The 27,247-nt window shown below is 44.4% G+C and overlaps 1 protein-coding gene across 2 annotated transcripts; it reads right to left on the bottom strand.

Annotated features, from left to right (window-relative positions):
* Window positions 1-1,746: 1,746 nt before the first annotated feature.
* STX16 (syntaxin 16) lies at window positions 1,747-27,235 on the bottom strand. Of its 2 annotated transcripts, none has more exons than XM_082858140.1 (8): window positions 26,366-27,235; window positions 11,880-11,987; window positions 11,337-11,477; window positions 10,213-10,378; window positions 9,043-9,134; window positions 8,342-8,485; window positions 7,044-7,124; window positions 1,747-4,659 (listed from the first exon to the last, which is right to left on the bottom strand). In XM_082858140.1, exons 1-8 carry the CDS (start codon window positions 26,495-26,497, stop codon window positions 4,555-4,557), a joined length of 969 nt encoding a protein of 322 aa, XP_082714266.1. In that variant the 5' UTR covers window positions 26,498-27,235; the 3' UTR covers window positions 1,747-4,554. The 2 variants fall into 2 exon arrangements, with proteins under 2 accessions (XP_082714266.1, XP_082714267.1); XM_082858141.1 differs by having other exon boundaries at window positions 26,417-27,235.
* Between the last annotated feature and the right edge of the window lie 12 nt (window positions 27,236-27,247).

Below are 27,247 nucleotides of genomic sequence, written 5' to 3'. Positions count from 1 at the left end.
CCAGCACCCTCGTTAGTTCTAACACCCATCATTTCGAAGGGGGTTGTTGTCTCCCAATTTAAAAACAAAACTAAACAAAAACATCAGGCAGCAAGGTTCGAGGTGGCACCTGGGTGGTCGAGGGAACTTGGAGAGAGGAAACGAGGAGTTTTTAAAGGGCTCACACACACAGGGATCTACGCCTCGGGCCCACATGTCCCCGTGTGCACAGCGCTGAGTTTCAGAGTGTAGCTAACATCAAACAAACCGAGTGTGCCCCTCTAAGTCTTAGGAGGAGAGGACACTTAGGATAACCAGCTGATGAATTAGCACCATCCCATCCTCCCTACACCCGACTAATGAGTGTCCGATCTGCGGAGACAGCGAGCCAGTTTCTCTGCATGGGTCCCATATTTGACTAGAACAGGGGGTCCTGATGACCAGAGTTAATAAGCCAGCAGGTAGAGAAACACGCTACCCAATAAATGCAGAAGCAGATGATGGCAGGCTGGGTGGGTCGTTCTGCTGTGGCTACACAGGTGTGACGGACAAACCAGGAGGGATTCTAGGCTGCTCCGACTCCAGGTTACCATCACAGCTCTGAGAAGGCGCTCAGGGCACTGACAGGGGCAACTACTCGCAGCCTGTCCTCCTACCGTCAGTGTGTGTCCCTGAGAGGAACCACCCAACGGCCCACACGCGACACAGTCACGCCTGAGGGTCGGCACCCAAGGAGCTCTCTGCCCAGCAAGCAGTGTTTCCAATCACCGTACCTGTGCATACCTGGAGCACCACCTCAAGAGAAGGCCACCAAAACCTCAGCGGGAACACGACCCACGAGGCTACCGCTCAAGGAACACACGCGTCCGGCAGAGCCCACGCGTGTGGCCGCTTCTACCGTGGCCCCATCAGGATGGAGCGTTTCTTCGGTGTGTATCCTCGGAGAGTGGACTTGATCATGGACAGAGCCAATGGCTGATAAGCAAGCTGGGGGGCTGCGGTTCTAGTCCAAAGACAAGGTGAGCGCACAGGAAGAGGAGGCTGCTTCTTCCGTGTGGATCAGCGGGCTCCAAAGACACCGTGTTGCCTGGGGCACCAGCGACCTCCAAGGACTGAATGCCTGGCGCCCAAGGAGACCGCCTGCAGAGTCAGCTCCCGCTTCCATGTGTGCGGACCCTGGGGTGCAGCTAAGAAGACACACGCCCGGCGCGCCCCGATGGCATCTCTCGCCAGGCATACACGGGTGAGAGTCAGCGATGAGTTAACAGAGAACCATCCCGGCCTTGGAGGAGCCCAGGACGTTCGAGGGGAAATATGGTCCTGGCTTTGAGTTCGACTGGCAAACACCACCTCTGAAATTTTCGGATTAATAGGATGGGAAACGTTCAAAGTCATTTAGAAGTTCAAGTCTCCCGGAGCCCTTGTGTACGAATTACTTCTCAAAAAGGCACACGTAACTACGGTTTTATCTAAGATCTCCAGTGTTTCTTGGTATGTATAGAAAGCATACATTTTCATAAGGAAAGTAATTATCTGTCTTTTTGTATAGTGGATAGCAAATCGATTGGTCCCCTTGAAAGCATCCATTAGACAGAAAGATGGACTCTCAGACACTGAGACAAAGGCCTCGGCACAAAACAAACAGTCATCAGCCCAAACGATCACAGAACAGGCCAGGCTCTCCCGAAACACAGACGCACATGAAGAAAACATGCACCCCATCGTTAAAATTAATACTAGGATAGCAGGATGTTCTTTAATCTGCACGACTGCTTTATTGTACAAAAAGTTTCCAGTAACAGTAAATTAGTTTTAAAAAAAGGACCAAAAAAGTCATTTTAGATAGAAGCGCTTCACCAATTGCTTTATTTAAGCACACAAGAAAAAAAGTCTTATCTGACCAATTAGGTTGGAAGGGTTTTATTACCTTTAAGAAGCCATTAGCCAGGATAAAACACTGAAAGCGCTTGTGTCAAAACAAATAAATAATGCTCTCTCAGTTAGCAGAGAACGCAGTAAATTCGTTAAATTAGAGACGTATGCGGCTTCACACCCATGGTGGGCGAGCCAGCACCTCCCCGCAACCCCAAATTAATAAAACAAGAGACAGTAGCTTTCAGTTACGATCTCCCGGGAAAGATCAGGAGCTTTGGGGAACTGACAGTCAATGTCTACGTTTCCCCTCTCCAGCCCTGGTCAACAGAGCCACCCAGGGCATGTTACAGGGGGCAGGGGTCCGGGCTGCGCCCAGAGGAGCCCTCCCTGTGGGTCCTCTTCTCGGGGCGCACTCCAGGCGAGGGGAGAAACTGGGCAGGCCATCACCGCCACCGGAGCTGCCGGCAGGAAAAGGAAGGCGAGAAGGACCCTCAGGTGCCGGGATGCTGAGTACTAACCTGCTACCCGCAACGCTGCCGCGCTTTCCGCAAGTGAAGGCTCAGCACAGCAGTACAGTGCTTTGCGGTGCGTGGGCTCAGGGCCACTTCCCCACCTTGGGCCACAGTGGTGGCAGCGGACGGCTGGGCTTTAGCTGGCACTGCACTGGATCCGGTCAGCTGCCCGGATCCCACACAGGATCCTTCAAACCATTCCTAGTCAGAGTCATACTTTTACCCAAATGAGTTGGGTAAAAAACCCAACTCTAGTCGCCCTATTCACTGAAAATAAATACACATGAACAGTGATCCTTTCTTAATGGGTCACTTTCCTTCAAACTTGAAAAGCTTCAGCAGTAACCCATATCACCATCGCAGACTGTCTGGGAGGGAAGCCCCTCATCTCGACAGCCCCACTCCTAGCAGCAGCTTGACTCCATGAGGTCAAAACCGTTGAGACAAAAGACGCCTATAGCTACTCTCGAGGACCGCAGAAGCCCCCCGTTTCAGGGGCAATCGAGGAGGGGCTGGCTTCTTATCCCCTGACCTTCTTTCCCAATAAATAACTGTCAGGGAATGCCGTGCTATTTCCTGAGATGCCAGGGGCACCTTTAGATCCTCCTACGGCCACATCGGTAATAAGAAAACCAGTGACCGCCCGGCGTCATAAACCACTTGGGAAGGGAAGGCTGGGGCAGGGGTCTGGGTTTTAAGCCCATGATCTGTTTGGACAACTTGAATCTCGGGACTTGAGTTTAAATTTCTGGAAATAACTTCAAAGTCAATCCTAGAGAGACATTTTATGTGACTGGTCCAAATAAACGGCAGCACATTTAATGAGATCATGCTCTTTTAAAACATTTTAAGAAAGGTAAAAATCATGGAAAGCCATTGAAAATGATGCAAAGACCATTAAAACAATACTGGTGTCTCAAGACCAATTGAAACATGAACAACTTCAGTTTTCAAAGTTATCATCACTTTCCACATTATTCCACAGGTCCAGGGATATATTCAAGCACCATATTGATAATAGGTAAGTAAACAACGAAGTCCTACGTTGGCGATCTGATTCACGCGCACACAAACGAGGGGCTTTTCTAGGCAAGATTTTCACAAATTGCAAGAATAGGCCCACTTTCTGGGCATGGTAAGTGGCAATGGAAGGGCCAATAAATCAAACCACTGGTGGAATATTTCACTTTGAAATGGAGTGATGTGTGGTTAATAATTTGAGACCCACTAATCCTATATGGGGTGACCCATTTAGAATGGCCTCTGTGTAAATTCACAGTTCATTAAATGGTGTCTGGTTTGAACAGGTCATTAAGTAGTGAGTACATAAGCAGTGCATTGAGCAAGGATGGCTGGGGACGAGCACAGGGACACACCGGCTGCTTCTGGCGACTTTCACAACACTACCCGGCTTCCTCTCAATGTGAGGTTATTTCAAATCACCAACTTTTAAATTTAGGCGGTTTTGCTTAGTAACCCCTTTTGGTTACAGGAGAACATGCAGTGCACAAATTTTAGATGAGGAATACTCCATTTACAATTAATTTAAACTTATAAAGCTGTTTTAACTGGCCCATCTAAATGTGTTAATTAACATCAATGATGGTTTCTTATTTTTCACACTTTGTTACTCTGATCATTAACAGTGATGGAAAAGCTAAATTAATTTAATGGGGAATGGATTATAAATTCTTAAAGGACTTCTCAGTTTGTTTTCAACTGGAAAATATATAGAGAAAAATGAAGAGGCATTTTTGCCTTTACTCATAAATTTTTGGTACCAAATTTCTTAAAAACCAGATGGTTTAAAAAAAATTTTTCCAAAAATTATTTTAACATGCTGCTCAGACGTGACTGCTAAAAAAAATAGCATATACAGATATAATATATTGAACAGCGTGAGGAGGCCTGTGAACCTTCAACTCGTTTTCTCTTTCTAAAAAAAAAATATATTATAACTGAAGAGAGAACTCATCTCTAATCTGCAGCAGTATCCAAGGTCCTTCAAGTGTTGACAGTGAAGGAAAACCAGAAGCCCCTTCCCCTCGCGTGAGCACGACTGTGCGGCCGAGTCCATGGAAACGCTCGTGGCCCCGACGGGCCCGGGGCCGCGCCTCCGCAGGAACCCGCGGGCGCCGGGCGCGCGCACCCGGGTCCACGCGGGCCTCACACACCGACCCCACGCTGCTCAGTGCGACTTCACGCCGACGAGGACAACAATGAGGACAATGATGATGACAAATAATATTAAAATCACAAGCATCTTCCGATTCTTCTTTTGATACTGCTCTGCCTACAGAGAGAGGAGGGAAAAAAGGCCGTCATTTTCCCCAAAATCCCAAATCGCCATCTCGCTCACTTCCAGTCCTAGGCCTCTGGCTGCACCCACACACCCGACACCTCTGCCACCGGCTCCATCACCACGATCCCTGCCATCAGCTCCCGCGGGTTCAATCCACGCGAGTCCCAAGACCCCGGAGCTCCCTATTTACCCGGCTTCGCTAACGCCCGCGCTGGGGACCCGCCATCACACGGAGGCCGCCGGAGAGGCAGAAGGCTCTGCTTTCAGATCCCTGTGGGCCGCTTCTCCTTACTTCTCCTTCCACTGACCGCAAGGACCCACTCTTTCAACAGAAGCCTCTCGCTTCCGGACACAGTTCTCTGGATGAACGCACAGCTCCTTCACTAAGAAATCGAACACCTGGCTAAAGTTACCACAGCCAGCAGGGATGGAACCGAGGGTCCCAAAGAAGCTTGTTTTCTACCTCCTCTGAATTTGGGAACAAGAAGAAATTCAACCTTTGAAGTAGAAACAGGGAAGTTGGCCCTGTGGTGTCAAGCGCAGAAACAACCCACCGAGTCCAGTGCTGTGCGTCCGGTGACACGCACGCCCGTGGTGCAGAATGTGACCCACAGAAAGGAGAGGGGAGAAGAGAGTCGTGAGGGGGTCCCTGTCCACGTCGGGGAGAGCACGTCCTGCCCTTCCGTGGACAGCGGTGCTTCACAGTGAAGGTGGAAGCAAGGAGACAGCCTGAGGGCCGTACCTGCTCAGAACGTGCAGCCTCCTCTGCCCTACTTCCCCGTCCCCACCAACCTTCTGACCAGGACGTCTGTTTCCTAAGCGAGCCTGCCCGCCCACCAGGAGCCACTCAGCCACAGGAGGAAACCTCAGCGCAGACAGGTTCACCCGTCTGGAGAGCCCGGCCCGTGTGGAGCAGCCCCCAAGGCTCCGTCAGCCTCAGATGAGCCGACCGCCAAGGCAACGGCCAGCCGTGCCTGGAGAAAGAGGACGGCGCGTGCTTAGTTTTCTAATAAGTAACCTGCAACACCACGGAAGCTGACACCAAGTGATATACTTCGAAACCTCTCAAAACGGTTTATAAAGCAGAACCTTAAACAAAATTTTTAGTTCCCACTAGATTTGTACACTCGTGCGGAGAAGGCTTTTTCCCTTTATCTGTGTTATATCAAAAAACAAGTTTCGCTCGTTTTTATTTAAGAAACTTCAAAACCGATGCACAATTCAACAGCATATGAAAGGCCGGGCATTACAGAGTGACAAACTAAAGTTAGTTTTCACTCTTTTAATACACAAAGCTTGGCAACCGAATGAACCCAACGCTTAAAAAGCCCTCTGCATGTACAAGGCAAGCCTCTTTTTTCTCAGTCTATGCTGGAGCGCCATTCCCCATCCGGCATGTGGTGACAAAAGCACGTGGAAGAGGCAGTGAAGGGCTTCTGGTCAGACCTATGCGAGGTCTTTCTGTAAACCTGGCACTACCGTCAGATATGGCCATCTCTGCCACAGGAAGTGGCTGGTTTCAGAAAGGTGATAGAGAAGTACATTAGTGAATGTACTAGGAAAAATGACCATTATATACGGCTAGGAATACTGCTAGGTCTCAAAGACATGAGGAAATGGACACAATTTATTTTATTTGTGAAGTATCACATTCCTTTTAAAGAAAACATGCACCCAATTATATATGAGAGTCACTCAGCAGCGTATGTGTATGTTTCTCATAACTCATTACAAGATTTTTAAGATGTTTTCCATCTATTTTTAACAAATATCATGAAAAACATTCCTGAAACAGCCACTTTACTATTAGCCAAGAATCAGAGAGCTAATACTCTCACTTCAACAAACTACTCTTTCCTCAAGGTAGTACACAGATATACTGCGGTAATTAAAAGGGAAAATTAGATTTTTATCTCCTCCAGAATGAATCCCCACCAGCAATTTATCAGAAAAGTATCACAACAAAGAGAGGCCTGAGTCAGCAGCAACAAGCAGATAGAATGCTCAACACGTATTTTAACAAATACCCACTCGAGTCTATTTCCTAAAACAAGAAGACCTAAACAAGAAATAAAACACTTTCTAAAAGGGAGAAAACCCCAACTCCTTCAGAATTCCCTGTCACGAAAGGGGATTCTCGGCAATTTCAGACCTGCGTGTGAGGTACACCCGGAATCATTAACTGCAGGAAAATGGCAACAGTGCACGTGGTTGGCTCTGAATAAAACGACATGGTGCATTTTTACAGTCCTATCTCGAGCCGACGGCAGACGAGAATGCCGAAGACAGTTATGATGGAAGAGAAGCCTCTCATGAATTCTTGATATCTCATAATAGTTCTTCAAATTCTCAACCACTGAAAGATATGGCATTACCTTGTGAAGCTGTTTCAAGCCATCTTCAGTTTTGATACAGGACTGTTCAACATTATAGTCGATTCTATCAAGGACGGTACCCTGAGTAATAAATGACAGTTACAGACGATCAACAACCACAACTGGGAAAACGGAACTTCAAAAATAAGAGATGCAAATTGCAGACATCATTATCCACAGAATTATCTGTTTTACTTAACTGTGATGAAAAGGTACACACTGCCAGGTCTGGAATCCATCACCGTGCAATATTAGGCACTCAGTGGCAGGCTGCTGCACTAGTTGCAATAAAAGTCTAGCTCAGGAGAAAGAGATACTGACAAATTGAGGTTTCTTTTTTGGATTTAGCCACTGCAGGATATGCCATATTCAGACTTACTGGGGCTTTAAAAAATATACGGTTCAGTGGAAATAGGCTCTGAGTGGTGAAGGGCTTGCGTCTGTGCCCGTTTGTTGCTTAAATACTTGGATTCAAGCAAGCAGAGAGGGCCAGTTAAGCCAGGCCTGGTTACGATGAGGTCTGGAAATTGACTATCATGTCCATAAACGTCAGTCACCACGCGGCTCCATGGGTCAGAACAAACACGGTAAGCTCCAAGCCACATGTAAAATTACACACTCGCCTCAGGGAGAATTTTGTTTTTAATTGTTTAATCTCTTGGTTCAAACAGGAAGAAGGGACACTGGGCTACGCAGAAGGACAGGGCTGTGAATGGAAACGTGCTGTGTTAGGAGACGACAGCAAGAGCAGTTCCGTGGGAGCCTCGGGAGTAATTAATGTAACTAGATCTCCCAGAGCCTCGCCACTCCATTCTGAGGCTGGTTTCAGGGGGATCAGGACCCAAATCCCTGCTGGCAAGATAATAAAATACCCTAATCAGATTGCAACAGCGAACAAACAATTTAATTCTACTCAAGAGCTAGTGGTTCCAGTTGCCATTACACAATAACCTGCCAAAATTAGAAGGGAAACCTTATCTATTGGCAGCATCACTGCTGAGCATGGGCAGACCAACCAGGCCCCCACCGTGGGGTGCTCCCATAAGCACCCTTGGGGTAGAGGCAGAGACTAGGAGAACTGTCACTGACATTTGTTTTTTATCTAAAAAAAAGTTTATTAGTGTTTTTATGGGGAATGATAGCAGTATATGTACACAATCCTTCCACACACATATACATACATTCGGGGAGTAGGTTCAAATCGTTTTCCTGACGGAAGTGCAGAACCAGAAAAGTCTGGAGAAGGACTAGACACTATGGCAGGAAAGCCCGCTGAGGAGGCAGGTAAGTTCACGTACCTGTTCTGCAATCATGGCCCCTAGGTCCCTAAATATCTCGTTTAGGTCGCAAATAGACTGCACGATGCGGCCAACCTCCCGCTCCCGCGCGTCCACCATCAGCGTGCTCTGCCCCACCAGCGCCAACTGGTCATCTGTGAAACCCTAGCAAAACAAAAAGGACGAAATGTGTGCGTTAGCTTCCACTCCCCTCAGGAAAGCTACAGTGTACCATTTTAGATGTCGCTGAAAGGAAATAAATTCTGAAACCAGTGCTATAAAGCACATAAACCACAGATAAGCGCTTATTCTTCCCTAACAGGAAAGATCCAAATTCCCCAAACAAGCGGGCTCTAAAGCGCTAGCGGCCAAAGCAGGGGACACAGAGAACCCCGCGTTTGCAGCTACCCAAGGGCTAAGGAGCAAAACCACCGGGGAGAAGCCTGCGCACCTCTGGGTTCTTCCCAGGAGTGGGGTGGGCAGACTGCTTTCCGGAAGGTTCTGGAAGGCAGATGACAAGGTCTCCCTGCAGCCTTTGGAAAGGAAGAAACAGTATGGCCCCCATGACCGTTCTTCCGCCGGCTGCAAAAGCCACTTGATGGATGTGCACGTCACGCGGGGCTGATCCATTTGCATCGCATGGAAGTGAAAGGTCCACGAAGAGAAGGAAAACAGACCGGAGCGCAAATGCACGGCAGTCAATTCTGCAGCCCCTCACGTACCCGATCATAAAGAGTATTATCGTCTCCATCGTCCATCAGTGGTACTGATGTATCAAAAAAATGCTGGGATCTTTCCTCTCGATTCTTCAGGCCTATCATGGATAGGAATTCACTTTACTTGAATACGTAAACCATCCTGGTTACTGTCCCACCATTAAAAAGGGGAAATCTAGAGTAAAACTCAACAGTCAAAATGGAGACATTCTTAGCAGCTTTAAAAGAGCCCTATCTCACCTCCAACAGAGGTGGGGGGCAGTAAAGGACTACAAACATGCAACAGTATGGAGTACTTGGGGTTATCTAAGACAAAAGTCACACCGTAAATGTGTATAACTCACGGGATGCCAAGTGGATGACAAAATGACACAACCATGTGAGAATCTCTAAGAGAAGCAGAAATATTTAATCTAACTGCTGTTACAAAACAGTAAAAAAAAAATCAACATCCCTCCCTAAAACCATCTCTAGTAGAATTCCAAACGGCCCTAGTCAAATTTTAGAAATAGTAAAATTAAAACACAAATATGCCAGTTGTCAGGACGAGGGAGAACTAGTTTTGGGGGAGCATGTGGGGATACTATTGATTACAATGGCAATGAAGGAAAAACCAGTTTATAGGGTAATCAGAATGAGGGTGTAGCTGAAGCCTGACTTGGCACTATTAGGAAGGAAGGGAGGCCGAGTAAATCACTGTGCCTGGGGAGAAAACGTTTGTTTAAACTACTCCCAGGAAAGGTGCTGAGACGCTCTCAAATACTTGTTGTTGTGCAAATACGAAGCTTTAACATGATTACAACTGTTCTTCACCTACTTAGCAGCAGGTCCTCCACCCCTAACATCTAGAAAGCTACAAGCTTTTAAAATGTGCCAGACTGATTTTCACATACTTTAAACTTGACACGGCCTATGTTTCTGTTTTGTTCTTTTTTAGATGAGAACGATTAGACACCCTGTCGCCGTGGTTTCAACCTGGGCATGGTTTCCCATTGGGGGCGGAAGGGAGCTCCTTTCTATTCCGTAAGGTGGGAATGTGCTCAAAAGCTAACAACGAAAGGCACAGGACAAAATGGAGACTAGTAGCAAAAGAGAAGGGTGAAAACACCAAGCTGTTGCAGGCTCTAACGCCGGAACCCCCGTTACTCACGAGGCCCTGCACGGGCGGACACTCACGCTTGAGGTAGCCCGACTGCGCGCGCCGGAAGCGGGCGGACAGCTCCTGCAGAGTCTGCGCCAGGGAGCCCACCACGTTGCGAAGCAGCCGCTCTTCCTGCTCCGAGCAGGCCCTGCGGGCCTGGCTGGGCAGTGCCTGCACGGCACGCTGGCACCTGTGGAAGAGCTGGGAGAACAGGTGGCGCTCACAGCAGGCCGGCGGGTGTGTGGGGGGATGGCCCAAGGTGCCCCTCGGCCTCTTCGTTCACCGGCCAGAGTGAGACACACAGCGCTCTGTCCAGACCGGCTGGCTCCGAGAACCGCCAAGAGATCAATGCTGAGCCGGACCTGAACAAATGGGGCGTGTGTGCGCGTGCGCGTGCGTGCGTGCGCGCGCACGCTGTGTGCATCACTCCTTACGGCCTTCTTCTCATTTAGTCCCGACAACCACCCTAAGAGGCAGGTATTATTATTATCACTCCCATTTTACAGACGAGAACACTGGAGTCCAAGGGATTAAATGAGAATCATGCCGTTGTTACATCGCTAAAAGCCAGGATCCAAACACTCCACACCCCAGGGCTTTCCCACCCACCACCGCTTCTCTGTGCATCAGCTATACAGGAGATTTAACAAATGAAAGATGTAAGTGCTAGTTTACACACCAGTCACATTATTTTAAAATTATTCAAATTTAACATTTTACCAGAAACATTTCTAGGATGCTGAGTTTCTCTAGGATACTAATATACTCAGTCCGGGGCAATAGCTCTCCATGCTTTCAGTTACAACCACCATTTTTTTTAACATGAAAAAATTTTGCACACTAGTATACAACAGAACTTACACATCTTAAAACCAAATGATTGAACTCAATAATGTTCTGAATTTAATTTTCAAATCAATCCACAGTAGCATCTACGAACAAATGAAAAACAGTCCCCACTCCTCCAAGGCATGGAGCAGATGCTGCCACCTGGAGCAGCTCAGGGCCTCCTAGAGTCCCTCTGTGAACCTCCGGTTGGGAAGTGGAACTCTGGGACTAATCTGCAATCTGATTTAGAGCCGGACCGCGTTCCGGATTTTGAGAGGGGGAGAAGGCTGGGAAGCGCAGGCTCCCGCCTGCGGGCGCCTTCCGTCCTCACCTGCGTGATCTCTTGGGTGGTTATTTCGATGGCATGCTCCTGCTCGAGGCTGTCATCCAGGGTGGGTCTGTTTAAGTGCTGGTCATGAAGGCTGGCTAACTCCTTCATCTTCTGTTTAATCCGGCCAACATCGTACTGTATCTAAACAAATGAAATCACAGAACATCACTGCTGCCTGCCAGGTATCTGTCTGCCTGCCTCTGAGACAACTGGCTACACTCACAGTACGGAGCTCAGTCTTCAGCCAACTTGTAGCTGCCTGAGCAACTTTTACTTCAAACGACCAGACATTCAAATAGCACTCCTCCTGGTTACACAGTTCTTCAGTTTATTTCTATAATTCAGGTAGTTAGTGCTAAAACCAAAATCACAAGCGTGCACACACACACCCACCCCTTTCTTGTGGTATGTGAACAGAATAATCCTAAATCTAACGTACTTCCAGGGACACTCATTCGAGTCTTTATGGCAGGTATCTTAAAATACGTTAATGTCCTAATTACCTCAATAAATAAGAGAGTGTGAAACCAACATTCAACTTACTTCATCCACTCCATCCACCCATTTAGGAGGTAACCGCTTTGTCACGCCAATTGCTGCTTCTGGGTCTAAGCTAATGCCCGACACCAGAGCCATGCGATCATCAGCAAGCTACAGGGAAATAAAGGGACATTAAAAAATTATTCAAATTCAATTTAGATAAGCACAGTCTTACTCCCTTTTACTGCTGCTCCCTAAGAAGATTCAGAAATGGAGGAATAAATGCACTTCCCTGTGTTACAAACTTGCTTCTGATACTGCTAGGGTATGGAATGGTTTTCCTGTCTCTTCATGCACCACTTCTTAATTTCCTTGGGCATACTTGTGAACATGCATTTGACTTGCTCTGGCTATGGAAATGTAATGAAAAAGTCAACAAAAGATCCTTACAAGAAAAACCTTAGTACTATACTATGATGGGATGGCATGAACCTCAGCAATTAATTTGATCAGACAGATGCAAGTTAAAAAAAAATTCTAGGCTGTAAATGGAACTAACACAAAAAGGTCACGGTTTACTTACATACACTTAGCGTATTTTGTAAATAGGGCTGATCTAGTTATCTTAGTCACAAGATCATTAACCATGTGTTAAACTGTGTGAAAGAATTGCCTAAAACAGTCAGCAAATTATCCACCATTTGGCAAAAGCAATCCTTAAAATTTCAAGGCACTCTTACACTGTCCTTTCCTTTCTTTGGTTAAATGTCCACGGGCAACATTTTCACTTATTTTGAAATGATCTCGATAGTTCTTGTTTACTTTACCTATATAATACACTGCCGGAGGAAGCTTTTAAGAATGGGAGGGAAATCATGGGTTCGGCATGCTGAAGCTGCCCTCTGGCCTGGAGGCAGTAAATGCTGAAAGGGTCCCGAGGTACCCTCGGGAGCCCAGCACTTACAAATGCCAGTTTCAAAAGATGCAAATGATGATCAAAATAGAACGGAAAACAGCACATGAAAGTCCTTTACAGGTAACACTTTGTAAATTTTCTAAATCACACTGCAGAATTGGGTGAAGAATTTATATTGCTTTTCTCCCCACCTCTGCATTTATCTAAATTTATTGTTTTTCATTCATTCGGCAAATACCTGTTTGCTTTTCTAACAATAAAGGAACAAGGCAAAATGTTTAACATCCTCAGACGAAGGGGGAAGATAAATCACATAAGGAAAAGCCTAAATTAAAAGAACTCTTCAAGTAATAAGCCCTAAATCCCGAGCAGAGAGATTGTAGCAAAATCCCTAAAAGCAAATGAGAGTCCTGCGTCTGCCACCCGTCATGCCTGGGGTGGCGCTGCCCCCACTGGCTCAGGGGACCAGCAGCCCCAGAAGTGCTCCCAGAGTGTCTGAGTCGTGATCAGGGCCAGCGCATTCCGCCGCCGCGTGGACCCTGCAGGGCCGGTGTCATTTCAGGTCTTAAACAAATGGTGCGTCATCCCACCTGCACTATCTGGGGCTCTGCGTCTGTGACATGGTAATTCTCAACCAGAGCCTGTTCCTAAGAGTTCACTAACAGGAAGTTTACATTCTCTTTATTATTTTAATCCTCACAAAAGCTAGGTGGGCTAGGAACTATTATTCCCATCTATAAATGAGGAAATTGAAACTCAGGAAAGTTAACTGGCTTGCCCAAGGTCACAGCGTATTATGTGACAGATTAAAACCTGGATCGGCTACTCCAGGAGCACCGTCCACCCGGATTGGCAGGCGCGTGAAATATAACTGTAACTTGCTAAACGCACCAGGACAACAAGCCCTCAGACTTAAACGATAACACCAGACACGGTCCTCGGATCCATTCCCTACCAACTACACCAGGGACTACAGGACAGGCTCTGGCTGAGCACAGAGGCATCCACAGAGCAGCCTCTCTCGAGGACCAGCTGCAGACCTCACTCCACACAGAGCTGTGTATTCCTCAGAAGTCCTGCCCCAAAGTCACCAAGAGCTGTGCAACTTTGTGGAGGGCACGAGGACCAAAACGGAAGGGACAAATCACACATCAGCACCCAGCGTCTGCCAGCTATACAGCAGGCACTGTAGAGTTGCCCGAGAGCAGAACCTGATCTTTAATCTCCAGCTGTTCATACAAAGCCACACCTACGGGTCATAGTTTCTACTACGCCAGTTTATCACCTGACCCACTATGTTTTACTATGACACCGTATCTCAATAAAGTAATAATAGGAATTTGTTTTATTTCGAGTTTTTAAACTCACGATTTTGAACTGCTGTTACGGTTTACTAATATACATTAAACTAAAAAGGATACAGAGATGGTATTCACCTGAATTTATCTGCACGATAATTAGTATCAACTTCTCTGAAACAAATAAGAAATTATAAATCACATATGAAAAGTCAGTTGAAGTGGATTCAACTCTTTTTTAAGCAGTACTTGATTTTACACCATAGATGCGTTCCCCCAAAAAACGCATGTAAAAGAGTGTGCGAACACACCCTCTTCAAGTGTCCTAAGGAAGCTTGCTAATCGAGAGATCCCCACGTGAGGGGGACAGATGCTAGCCCACCTAGCTGGCCCGAGCTTTCCCACATGCTGTATCAGGATGTTGCCAATAAGACAGAAGAGCTGATTCTTTGAGACTGAGAGCTTTAAACAGGGAAGAATTTGTCCCCTTTATGGTATAATCTGCAGCAATAGCTCATCATGATAAAGAAATGCAGCCTGACTCAGAAGAAATGTGGCATTTATTTTATCAGTATGGATTTGTAATATATTTCACAGTATGTACTATTTTTTTTTTAAGACTGTTTTGGGAAGGGAAAACCTAATTGCAGATAAATGTCACTTAAAAATGGGAACAAATATGAACATTAAAAAAAATACATCTTAAATGCAAAACAATCACCCTTTCAACTTCAGAAACCTCACTGCCAATCTCAACACGTTTTCTCATTTTTAAGATCCAGAATGTATCAGTTTTCAAGTTGCCATCCAAGTCGGTTCAGACCTTAAAAAGCTGCCAGACTTTTCATTCTCTTTACTTGTCCCTACTCCATTCGGTGTCCCCCTCCCAAATAGATGGTGTTGGTCATTAAAGCTTTTCTTAATGAACTTGTGCTTCTGAAGTAAAAAAAAAATCTTTCTTACTTTTTAAGTAAGAAAAAATTTTTTTAATAAAATTGTATTTATGAGGATTCAGAATTCTTGTCTCTTTGACTTGTAACTCTTGTCCTCCAAGAACTCTAGGGTGCACGACCACAACCCAGAGTCATCCAGCTCAACTCCATCAAGGCAGGAAGATTGCAACGGATGCTCACAATGGCGCACCCAAAGGCTTCTTGTTCAGCTCATCAGAATTACCTTCTGTTCCTGGTCCACTTTAGACACTGACAACTGTCCCTTTAAAGAGTACCAGACAGTATGCACGAGTGCTTGATCTATGGACGGAACACACACACACACACACACACACACACACACACACACACACACACACACACACACGAGCACAGTCTTGTAAATCTTGCTGCCCCAAACATACAGCCTTCCTCCTCTTAGCGAACCCTGCCTTTACGAGAAGGCTGATTTGGTGTACCGTAAGATTACGGAAATGGCAGGGCCCCTGCAGGGACTAGGAAAGTCAAACACAGCCCCTCCCACCCCCCCCCCCCCCGCCACACACCCATGTAAAAAAACACACCAAGTTCAGCCATAATGCCCTGGTAATAAGAACCAGTACTGACAATTCTGGACTCTTTAAATGTTCTGTGGCAACGAACATTTAAAAACAGTCCAGAAGGGACGTGGACAATTACAGCCTGGCAGCTCTGGTTTCCACCTGAGACAGTGTGGGAGTGTGTATGATGCAGTCAGACCACAAGCGTAACTCACTGGGCTCGGAAGGCTAATTGAGACAATTAGGCTGAAGAAATCTCAGTTCTTTGAGGGAGTGAATAAGCCTGCTGTAGAAAAGAGAATCAGGGACTGTCAGCCCTACAGTTCTGTTTTCTTTTAATCTGTGATAGTTTTAAAAGTGTTTACTTTCTCTGATTATGAAACAATAAATGTTCAAAACTGACACTTCTTTAAATGTGCAAAAAATATAGAAATTTTAAAAATCTGACAATCACACCATCCAGATACAGTGTTACTAGTTTCACTGATTTTCCTTTTTTTCTCAACTCTTATATACATCCTAAAAAAAAAAAAGTAGGGAGCAACAATTACCTGCGCTCTGTTGGTACTGGACCCCCACTGACTTGGTCATTTTAGTCCCAACAACAGAAGTGCAGAGGGGACTGCTCCCTGTTCTACAAATACAGACACCGAGGGGCTCACAGACTTTCCTTCTCAATGCTGCCCTCAGCAGGGGGACCAGTGAGCCAGCCTGTGGCCCCCACGTCCCTGCTACTTCACCCTGCCCTTCCCAGGCTATATGGTTTGGGAGCCTGATTTTACACCTTGTAATTTTTTAATAGTTCCTCCTATGAATTTTAAAACTCAACAACTTGGGAGATGACTTTGTCCTAGGCAGGGAGTAGATGAGAGCAGAGAGCAGAGGACAGGGCCGTACACTGGGCAAAAGGGTGAACGGTGGGTGGGCTTTCTCCCTGGGCACACCTTACTTAGTATTCCTGGAGAAGAACACAGCCTGCTATCCCCAAGGTGTAGCAGATTTTCGAATTGGTTTGAGTAGGATAAACGACAAACCAATGTGAACACACTGCAGGAGGCCACCCGTGACGCAGTCAGGACAGTGTGCTCAGGCCTCACCTACCCAGGGGTGGGCTTCCATCTGACCCACGCCAGGATCGATTCGAAACTCTACCGCAGCCTTGGCAAGGTGAGGCTCTGGACACCGTTCCTAACACAGCCCCAGCTCCTCGGCCAGTGCCTAGCACTTCGCGGTAATAAACACACAATTATAATTAGCTGCGGGAGTCAACAGTAAATGGAATGAATGAATGAAGTCAATAAAAGACAGGTCACATACAATTCACTCCACTGATACAATGGTTCTGGACAAAGGACAAGAAGGGGAAGTGAGTGGCTCGGGTGGCCGAAGGGCCACGTGGCCCCGGAATGGAAAGGCTTGGAGCTCGGAGGGCCTCTTGGCACGTGAGGTGCGTGTGGCTGGGAAGGGGCTCTCCACTCGGGGTCTCTGCTAGAGATTGTGGCAGAGAGAATTTCTGCGGGGGGAGCCAGTGTCTAGAACTTGCTGCCTGAAGAGGAAGTAGGAGAGACTGGAAATAGGTTCAGACGGCGGAGCCCTCAGGAAAGACGACCCTTGACAGGCCCGGTGGGAGAAGTGTTCAAACTTAAGCTGTTCTGCTGTTTGTTTTTTCCCCACGGCCCACTTCCTTTTTGGGGCCACAAGTCCCACATTTCCAAACCGTTCAGTAAGCGGTAGCATCCATTCTTAGATGGATGGGTTTGGTTTTAAATACTAATTGTTTTTTAATGACTCAAGTAATAGATACACATGGTTTAAAAATATATATCCAACCTACGGAAAGGGTTTGCAACAGAAAGGCAGTTTCCCTTCCATCCCAGACTTTTCCTGGAAGGTATCCACTGTTAATAGTTTCTTCTGTCTCTTTTCAGAAATCTAAGTACACACAAGCCTGAATGTTAGTTATTTTTCTTAAAAAAATAAATTTTTTTTTTTTTTTTAAGAGTAGGAATCGCGGTGTCCAGTGTTTCGCATCAGGCTTCTCCCCCACTTGGCCATGTGTCTGGGAGCTCATTCCCTGCAGCCCTCAGAGACAGGCTGCACTCTTTTTAACAGGTACAGTACAGGGAATTAGAGTTGCTATATAATTTATTTAACCAGTTCTCCACGAAGGACCTTTAGGTTGTTTCCCATCTGTTGTTATTATCAACTAGTAAGGGACCCCACTGGTTTTGAAGAGTGGCCCTAACCCCACCTCACCGTTCATACTTCTAATTAAAACAAAAACCAATGACACCCTCCCACCCCCAATTTTAAAAGGACTCTTTTAAAAAGGTCTACCTTTAGGAAAAATAGTTTCAACCCCTTCATGGCTGAAAAGATAACAGAAACACAAAACCAACCATCACAGTTCAATCCCCTTTTTCCTCAACGCTTTTATTCACACGACTAGAATAAAGTGCTGTGAACACGTACCCTCTCCATCTTCTGGGAGAATTGCTAATAAGTGATGAAAAGGCCAAAATCGTGCTGCTAGGAAGTGGGGGGGGGGGGGCGCGTAACGATTAGTCAGTCAGCACAACCGGAGGGCCACTCGCTTGGGGCCAGTGACACCTCAGCAGACATCTCAACAGGTCTAGTGGCTCCGGGTCCTGCTTCCTTAGGGCTTTTGCCAGACATCACGTCCTTCTACACCTCTGAGCAACCTCACTGCACAGTCTCAGGAATCAAGGGAGCTGCACGCATAATCCTAAAAACAGTCTGGCTTATTTTAAGTGCAAGAAATTTTACTGCTTCCAAAGTTGAGACACTTTCCCGACAGTAGTAAATAATGTTCCTAAGCCCTTCCCTAGATCATCCATTCACCTGGCGTGAAAATACATTAAATAAATCCTAAGTATTAAATTGTAAAACACGACAATTAGAAGTAATCAAAACAAATGCTAAAATATGTGTACACTCTTAGCATTTTACATATGACCAAAGATTTCAGAAAAACAGGCATAATTTTATAAACTAACATACAAAAATAGTCAAAACACAATACCTCATCCAGCTCCTGAGAGATATGTTGTTCCCATCAGCCCATCCAGTTAGGGATAGCAAAAAAAAAAGAGGGATGGGGACAGACAGACAGATAAGGGATGGTCAGTTGAGAAAACACTGAGATTTTACGCAACTGTTAAGTTGACTAAAAATAAAGATCCCCTAACCAAAGCATTTAAAAAAATCTCCCCCTTCTGATTCTTCCTTTTTTTTAAAAAAAAAAAAAAAGCTACGTCAATATTTACCTTATTATGTTTTTTATTTTTATTTACCATGATTGTTGTTTTGGTAAATGAGATAGGATACAAACAATAAATATTGGAAAAATTAAAATACAATAGAAACAAATAAAACACACTGGCTTTAGTTTCAATAAAATATAATGGTATTGTTTCATAAATATCAAATATCATACACAAGATTCTAAATTTCCCTGAGGAAGATAAAATCGAGAGAGCAAAGCTGAAATGTAATTTTACCATGTCAAATAAATGTAAATTTTAACATGTAAATCAGCCCTGCAGATGCAGCAAAATTAGAAAATGAAAAACCCCCCAAATTGTCTATGGCCGAATTCAGATAATATTCGAGTGACCACATATGCAAGGGCTCTACAGATTAAATCCCGAAGACACGGCTTTCTCCGTGGTAATAAGCAAGCCGAGAAACCACTCTTCCCCGGAGAGAGACACAGGTGGTACAAGAGAAGAAAAGCTCTCCCCATTTGCTTCGCATGCATTATTATTAGTCTAGAAGGCACACAGTTATTTATTATTAGTCTAGAAGGCACACAGTTATTTATTAGGCTATTATAAAGGAAAGTAAAACAAAACAAAAGGTAAGGAGAGGGTTTTTTTTGCTGTTGTTTTGGTTTTTAAAGGAGGAGTAGAAAGGAAGCAGCACAGGCAGGCAGAAGATTAAGTTTCAATTTAAAACCAAAGGTTCTTTTTTCGATCAAAGTGGAACTCTATCTTCTGAACATTTACTAATGACAGATAATCTGAACAACTAGGTCTTTTTTTTTTTTTTTACAGTATTGATCACTGAAATAATTAGTGGTGAATTTCAATAATCAACTGTTGATTTTTTTTTATGCTGAGCAGTCAATTTAGAAAATAAAAAACCATAACTTCTTTCTTTAAAAATTAATAGTGCAAATGAAACTGGTCTATCAGGGCCAAAATATTATTAAGCAATGACAGCAATAACAGTGTAACCACAACATTCCTCCATGTAAAAATTCAATCAGCTGACACTATAGAAAGTGCTCTTCATTCCTTCTACACTTTGCCATGAGAGCAAGAGAACTATATTTCTATACACACCCTGCCATAACAGTAGTACTACAAGATATTAATAGAGAAGATAGTGTCAAATGGAAATCTGATTTAATTACCTTTTACTTTAAAAAGAAAACCTCTTTATTTTTTTAAAAGCTTAACATTTTCAGCAAGAAAGCATGGAAGTGATTTTGTTAATAAAACAAGACACAAAGCAAAACCCCTAATTCAGTATCTCAGTCTGCACATCTGCCTGTTCTGCAGTGGCTCCTTGGCATCCAATCTTTGGATAAAGCATTACTGCAAACCCTGGTTAAGATCTCTGCTGCACATGAGCCTAGCCTCTTGGATTATCAACCAAGCACACACCCTGATCTTTTGGTTTCTACAATTATTAGTTGAGAAGAGGTGAAATCAGAATCATGGGCTAGATACGACTTTTTTTTTTTTTTAACAAATAGGAAAATCAAGCTTCAGAATATATAAATCCATTTCCCCAAAGTCACAGGGCTGAGATGGGGACAGACCCAGGTGTTCAGGCCTCTTTCCACCCCACCTTCCAGTTTCTCTAATTTTATTAATAATTCAGGGAGTTACTAGTGATGGGCAGCTACTACCATACCACACTGGGAATTAAATTCAGGAGGTCATCTTTTTGAAGAGCATTATCCCCTCCCATTTTGCTACTTAAAAACAGAAGGCCTTTCAAAACTCCCACGCCACCAATTTACCAGAAAATGTTGTCAAGACCTGAAGTAAAACATTTAGAATTACCATCAGGAAAAACCAAAATACAGCCAAATGAAAACACGGTACTGCATACCATCACCTTCTAAATCTTTATAACGTCTACATCTAGGTTTCTGACCTGCCAATGGCATACAATCGAGCAAATACTGAAAACTCCAAGTAGCATGTGGAATTTATTGTCTAAAGAACTTTCTACATAAAACTGAAAAATAAGTGGAAACCCATCTGTGTTTACTCAGGAAGTCTGGAAGAGTTGAGCAAAATGAGTTGGAAATACAGGTCTATGCTATAGTGACACTTACTTCATTTCTGTTACTACCAAAGTAAAAGTTTGCTTCACTTTTATCCAACAAAGTACCCTTATTCTCAAGTATGCCTCTCTGCTCAAATGGAATCTTTAGAAGCAGAAAAGCAAATAGATCTAAAGAGAAATATACAATGATTTCATACTTGGATTCTAAAGACAGAGAACTAACTTTCCAACAGACTCAGCATGGACTAAAACATAGAACTTTCAATATGCAAGTCAAAATGGACTTGCATGGTTGTAAAATGAAATAAAGATGCAATCCCATCGTAAGAAAAAAAAAAGATTTTTTTTAATGGGTTCTTCCATTCTCCGGGACCTGCAGCACAAGTCCGGGAAAAGCACCCAGCCTCCTGCGGCCCAGCAGGTAATACAGGGCTCCGGGCCAGGTCTGCCTGAGTTCCCACTCCAGTTCCCTGGCTCACTAGGTGGGCAATACTGAGCAAGTTTCCTAACTCCCCTAAGCCTTAGCTTCCAGATCTGTATCATGAGAAAACAACACCACCTATTTGATGGAGCTCTGTGAGGATGAAGTAGGGTTACACCTGGAGAGGGCTAAGCCCAGTGCCAGGCACATAGTAAGCTCTCAATAAATCTTGGCTAATATTATAGTCAAGACTGAAGAAGGACCTCAGTTTTCTTAAAACCACAGTTAATCCTCAGTTGTTTTTTTCCCCCAAAGCACACCATGTTTTATTAAAAATAATGTGCTACTTTCAAACTAATCTAAGACCAATTAACTCTAGCTTCCATTTATAGATTGTGCATTATTCTGAAACAGAGAGTACATGAAGCAGTAAACACTAACAAAGTAGCTCAAATCCCTCTATAAGATCTGTTTCAGGAGATCAAAGGAAATCACACATCACCTCATCGGATCAGAACAGCAACTCAACATCTACTTATCATTCATTCAAGACTTTACACGTTTTTTTGAATGATTATTTAATGCTGTAAATTCATTCCAGCTCCTTAAAGCTAAGCTGCCTGTAACTACCTGAATGAGGTGCTGCCTTAGAACCTGCACTTGGCAGACAGAACGTTAAAGCTTCTTCTCCACAGTATTGGAGCTACTTTTGAGGATTTTTGAGGTAGCATCGGGCTGATGAGCAGGGCAATGCTGTTGACTGTGATTTCCTCCTTTTCAAGTTAAAGCTAAGGATGCAAGCCTTGGTCAGGAGAAACAATGTATGAAAACAGAATCTGAGAAAGCACTGCTGAATCCACAGGGCCATTAGAAATCACCTAACTCAAACCCTCCATTTATAATTAAGGCAAAAGATGTCAGAAGAGATTAAAAGCTTGCAGGAAGACCTACATTCTGGTCAGCCACAGAGTGAAACTTAGCCCTAAACTCCCAGGTTTAAACTCCAGGGCTCTTCCCTTTATTTCACGCTGCCCTGAGGCATAACCGTGATGGGGCATCCAAAACTGAGACCAAAACAGAATGAATGGGAAATGCCAACAGCTGCATTTTTGCTGACAGTCTAAAAATTAAACCCCTGGTCTATTTTTAACAATTAGTTTTACTAATATCAACACAACCGGGAATACAATTAAGTAGAATTTTGTTCAGTTCTGGGTGCTGAACTTTAAAAAGCACACAGAGAAACTAGACTTCATGCATAGGCAAGAAAACTTAACCTCTCTGCCTGAGCCGGGACTGCTGAGCTAGAGAAAGCTCCGGGGCACCAGCAAGCTGCAGGGTTATCTCTCCTGCAGGAGAAGGAAGAGGCTTCCTGTGTCAGAGACCCGGGGGCCAGAAGCAGGGCTAGGATCACAGGATGCAAGACACAGACAGAGATGGGGTTAATAGAGGCAAGGACTTTTTTTCGCAGTGAAAGAGGTAGGGGCGACGGCTGCTGGAATTTCCTATCCCCATCACATAATGCGGTCAAGGAAGGCAGGCAGAGGGGTTATCACAGAGGGGATGTTGGGTCAAACGACCTTTAGGTCCCTTCTGGCCCTTGGGACGTTTTGTTTGTTTTGTCACCGCACATCCTCCTTAAATTCCTGCTTAGCTGTGACATATCTGCCTGAATGCGGCACAAACCTGTTTTATATGCGTGTATAGGTACACACAGTAACCCCACCACCACCGACCACCAACTTCTACTTTTTTCCTCCAACTAGGATGCAAAAAAAGGCCTGTTTAAATTCTTTGAATGATATGGCTTTAAGTGCCCTTTGTTTTGAGGTGTGTAATACACACACGCACACACAAACACCACTTTACAATCAATTTCCACAACTTTCACCTAAAATAAGGATGTGCAAATTCAGATTTAAAACTAAAAAAAAAAAAAAATTACTTCAGATGATTTATTTCTAATTGTGAGATAATTTGCACACCCCAAAATCAAGGTCTACAGCTTTTTCTTCTAACTAGGAAGTAGAAATTTCAGTTTATGATGTTTTAATTAAGTTACACTCTAGAATTTAGTTACTTCCTTTTTTAATTACCTGAGTTTTAGATAAATATATACAAATTGCCTTTTAATTGTTTTACTTGTGTTTTTAACATGCCAGGTATTTGTTGTTTTTATTTATGATTTTTCAAACATATAGAAAACTATGTAAAATGGCATAGCCTCTCCCCACATATTCATCAGTAGACTTAACAATTTGTTACACTCTGCCTTATTTGTTTCCTTTATGGAGGGGGGGGTTAAGTATATAAACTAGGTGATGTTTTGACATTTCAATAATGAAACATTTCAGGAGACCCCTCTAATAGAGCTAACAAATTTATTTGATTAGTTTAATTAACTAACAATTCCTTAATACCTCCTAAAACCCAGTCCATATTCAAATTTTATAGCATTAATTTTGTTTGATTTGCTACATGATTTTGAAATTTACAACTCAGAAATGAGGTTTAAAAATTTTTATGAGCTAGATATGCAGTGAAAAATATCAGATCAGTTATTTAATAAAGTTTTAAAAATTGTGTTAGACATAGTTTTCCCCAAAATGTTTATAACATTTTTCCAACTTCCAGAAAAACTGAAAATATTGTACCCTCTACGTAGTCATGCTAACATCTTGACATATTTAATTTTGCGTGTCTGTGTGTGTGTATAAATGGTTTCTGTAGAATCAACTGTGAGCAAGCTGAAAATATAATAATTCACCCCTAAACACTTCGGAAATTTATGACATGCCATGTTTTTTAATGCACACAATTAAAATATATAAACGTGTGACTTCTATTTAATTCTAACTTAGGCAAACCATCTTTGTTTAACTGCAAAAATCTATATTTTAGATAGTCTTAATTGACTACAAGGATCTTTTAAATGATCTAATTGCTCATAATGATCTGAGAAAGATTTTAAATAGTCAAACCAATATACGTAACATTTTAAATGGTATAATGTGTAAAAAACACTTCTTACTGCTCTGACTTAGGCATGTATTTTTAGTCTGACTTAGAAATCTATTTTCAAGAAAATGTCTGAGTTAGCTAAATATACCTGTACATTTTCTGACATATCTATTTTTCCAAATTGTACAGTTTAGCTATATATTTGAAAATATTTGACTTAGTTTATATATATATTTAAATTTACCTAACTTCGAAAAGCATTTTAAAAATAGATTTGACTTAGAGATGCACTTTTAAAAAGCTGCCTATCTCAGACACCAGGTTTTTAAACCGTCTGACCAAATGATTATAAAAAAAAAGTCTCATGTTATCCTATGGTTCTGTGTATTCTGAACCTTACATGATTAAAAATTTTAAAGCAAACATTATGTTTTAAAATCAGTTAAAGACTGATATCTTAGAAAACATTAACGGGAGTGTTAGTTCTGTTTTTTTCTCCCCACGAGGTAGCATAAAATCAAGTCATTTAAGGAACATGCAATTTTTACATCTTATTTAGCAAAACTAAAGTTTCATGGAGGATCTTGTTTTTTTTTTCCACCCACTTCTACTCTCTATTTCTTGGCTTATTTCAGAACATTCTTTTCCAAATTAGCGCTGGAATTAGCCCGTTCCCATTTTGCACTTACTTCAGTATAATACGACTTCTTTCAGTTTACAAACGTAAAAAACCTTCAAATTCTTAAGTAAATGAAAAGCTAAACACACTCTGTCCCTCTGTTTTCTATGCTTTTTGACCTAAGTTTACTGTGACTTTATTCCTAAAACTGCTCACAGTTTACAATATCTTTTCTATATACGCAAGCTGACCAAATACATTTTCCTCTTGTGATTTTTACAAAAAGGAAAAACTGTCTTTGTAGACTCTCTGTCAATAATCAAGACAGATGGCCTGATTTTTGTGACGCATTTAGATCAAGTCATAAAGAAAAAATGTAAAGGGAATACAGTCCCTAACAGGTGAAATAAATGTGAGATTCCCCAAACTGTATATGTCAAGTATAACCTCCAAGAACCTGGTCTTGGGGTGACTTTATTCTCTCCTCCTCCAATGCTGCTTCTATTCAAACCCAGCCCGTCTACAGCAAGGACCCCCCACGACCACCACCACAAACTAGTTTCATAACTTCACTTTTCCATTTAGGCTACCACAGAGCTCATCTTCCTCGTCCTGTTTAGATCATGCACACACACCCCCTTATTCAACAGAGCAGGAAACTGAGGCTCAGGAAGAGAAAGGTGCCCCTTAAACAAACAGAAAAGCAACAGCAATCTTTCCAGGCCCTCCCAGTAAAAGATTCTACTGCTGGGCTAAAGAAAGTTTCAGGTTAATTAAATCAAAAACCGTGGGCTATTTGGGGGGGGTTGATTTTCACATACACACCATGTTCTTTTTAAAAAGTTCGAATGGAGGGAAAAGCTTAATTTCCTGTCTGGGAAATGGAAAACGAAGAAGCTAGCACCTTACAGCCTCACAAACGAGAGCCCCCAGGAAAAACAGCGAAGCAATTATTCACAGGGAACACGAAACACGGAGGGCTGCGAGGCCATTAAAAGAAAACGGACGAAAAAAAAAAAACCAAAACAACAACTCCTTCCTCTTTGGGGGAAGGGCATCGTGCATTTGCAAGGATTTGGGTCTGCGAGCCTGCAACCCGACCAGCAGAACCGAAGTGAGGCTCAGTCTGCGGGGGCGGAGTGGGGGAGGGGAGCTTAAAACAAAACGGAACGAAAAGGCTTCAGAAAGGCCCAAAGCTTCCAAACCTTAGTGCTAAAACATATGTAAATTGGAGGCTGCGGGTCGCGCAGGGACGGCCGGCGGGGAGGCGGGGTGGGGGGGGGACTGGGAGGGATGCGGAAGTGAGGAGAGAGTGCAAGGCAGAGGTGGAGCAGGGGCCTAGCACTGGTTCTTCCCCAGCCAGGGTGATCGATGCTCTCGGACCCCAGCCAAGAGACCCTGCATTTCCGTACTAGTCTTATCTTCTTTTTTAAACAGAGAGACAGACAGAGACAGACAAACAGGCAGAGCCGCAGTGCACACGGTGCGTGTGTCGGAGAGGCCGCCGGGAGACTCACCGCAGCGATACTACGTGAATGCAGAGGGCTGCAGGTGGTGTGACTACTCACTTGCTCGGCTAACAGCTGCCGGTTTTGGATGGAATTATTCCGCAACAACAAGAAAGCGTCCGTTAAACGCCTGGTGGCCATGTCTCACCCTTTGTGACCCCCGCTCAGGGGCCCCCCGCCCACTTCGATTCCAGATTTATTCACTTTCTTTCTCCTGGCCTGGCCTAGTCTAGCCCACCCTTCACAGGAGCTTCTCTGGACGAGGCCTCAGGCCTTCAGCTGAGCAGCCGCTGCTCTGCGCTTCGTCGAAGTGCAAAGACCCCTCCCCAAATAACCACCTAGGCTTTCCGATTGTCTGACTCCCCCTACCCAAGACCTGCCTTCGATCTCTAAGCACTTAAATCCCCCCAATCCTTGCGTTGCTAGCCAACTTCCCAGAGACCCCTCCCCAATCCAACCCTGGATCTACAAGCGTCTAACTCGCCAATCCGGCTCTGGACTGGGAGGCCCTGAAGCCCCCTACCACATTAGTCTCTGACACCCCCTAGGGCCTTAGCCAGCTCTGCCTAACTTGACACACAGGCGTCTGGGCCGGGCCCTCAGGCCTGTCTCCAGCTCAGTTTCCCCACCAGGGGCCTGGGAGGCCTGCTTGAGGTCCCCTTTGGACAACCCGAGCCAGGCCTGGGCCCTGAACTCCTGCTGCTGCCTTCTGGGGCCTGGTCTGAGCCTGCTAAGGCCGAGGCCCGACCTCCTGACCCCTTCCCTTTGTGGGCGGCCTGGTCCTGCACTGCCACAGCAGGCTGCCGGCCTGCAGGAGGGCAGCAGGGCCTGCCTCCCCGGCCTCCTCACTCCTGTTCTCCGGCTCCCTCCATCCCGGGATCTGACTCCTGC

The sequence above is a fragment of the Leucopleurus acutus genome (genome assembly GCF_964270905.1).
Source record: "Leucopleurus acutus genome assembly, chromosome: 16".
Lineage (NCBI taxonomy): Eukaryota > Metazoa > Chordata > Mammalia > Artiodactyla > Delphinidae > Leucopleurus > Leucopleurus acutus.
Note: the sequence above shows the minus strand (reverse complement) of the source record. Positions and strands in the feature narration are given on the sequence as shown.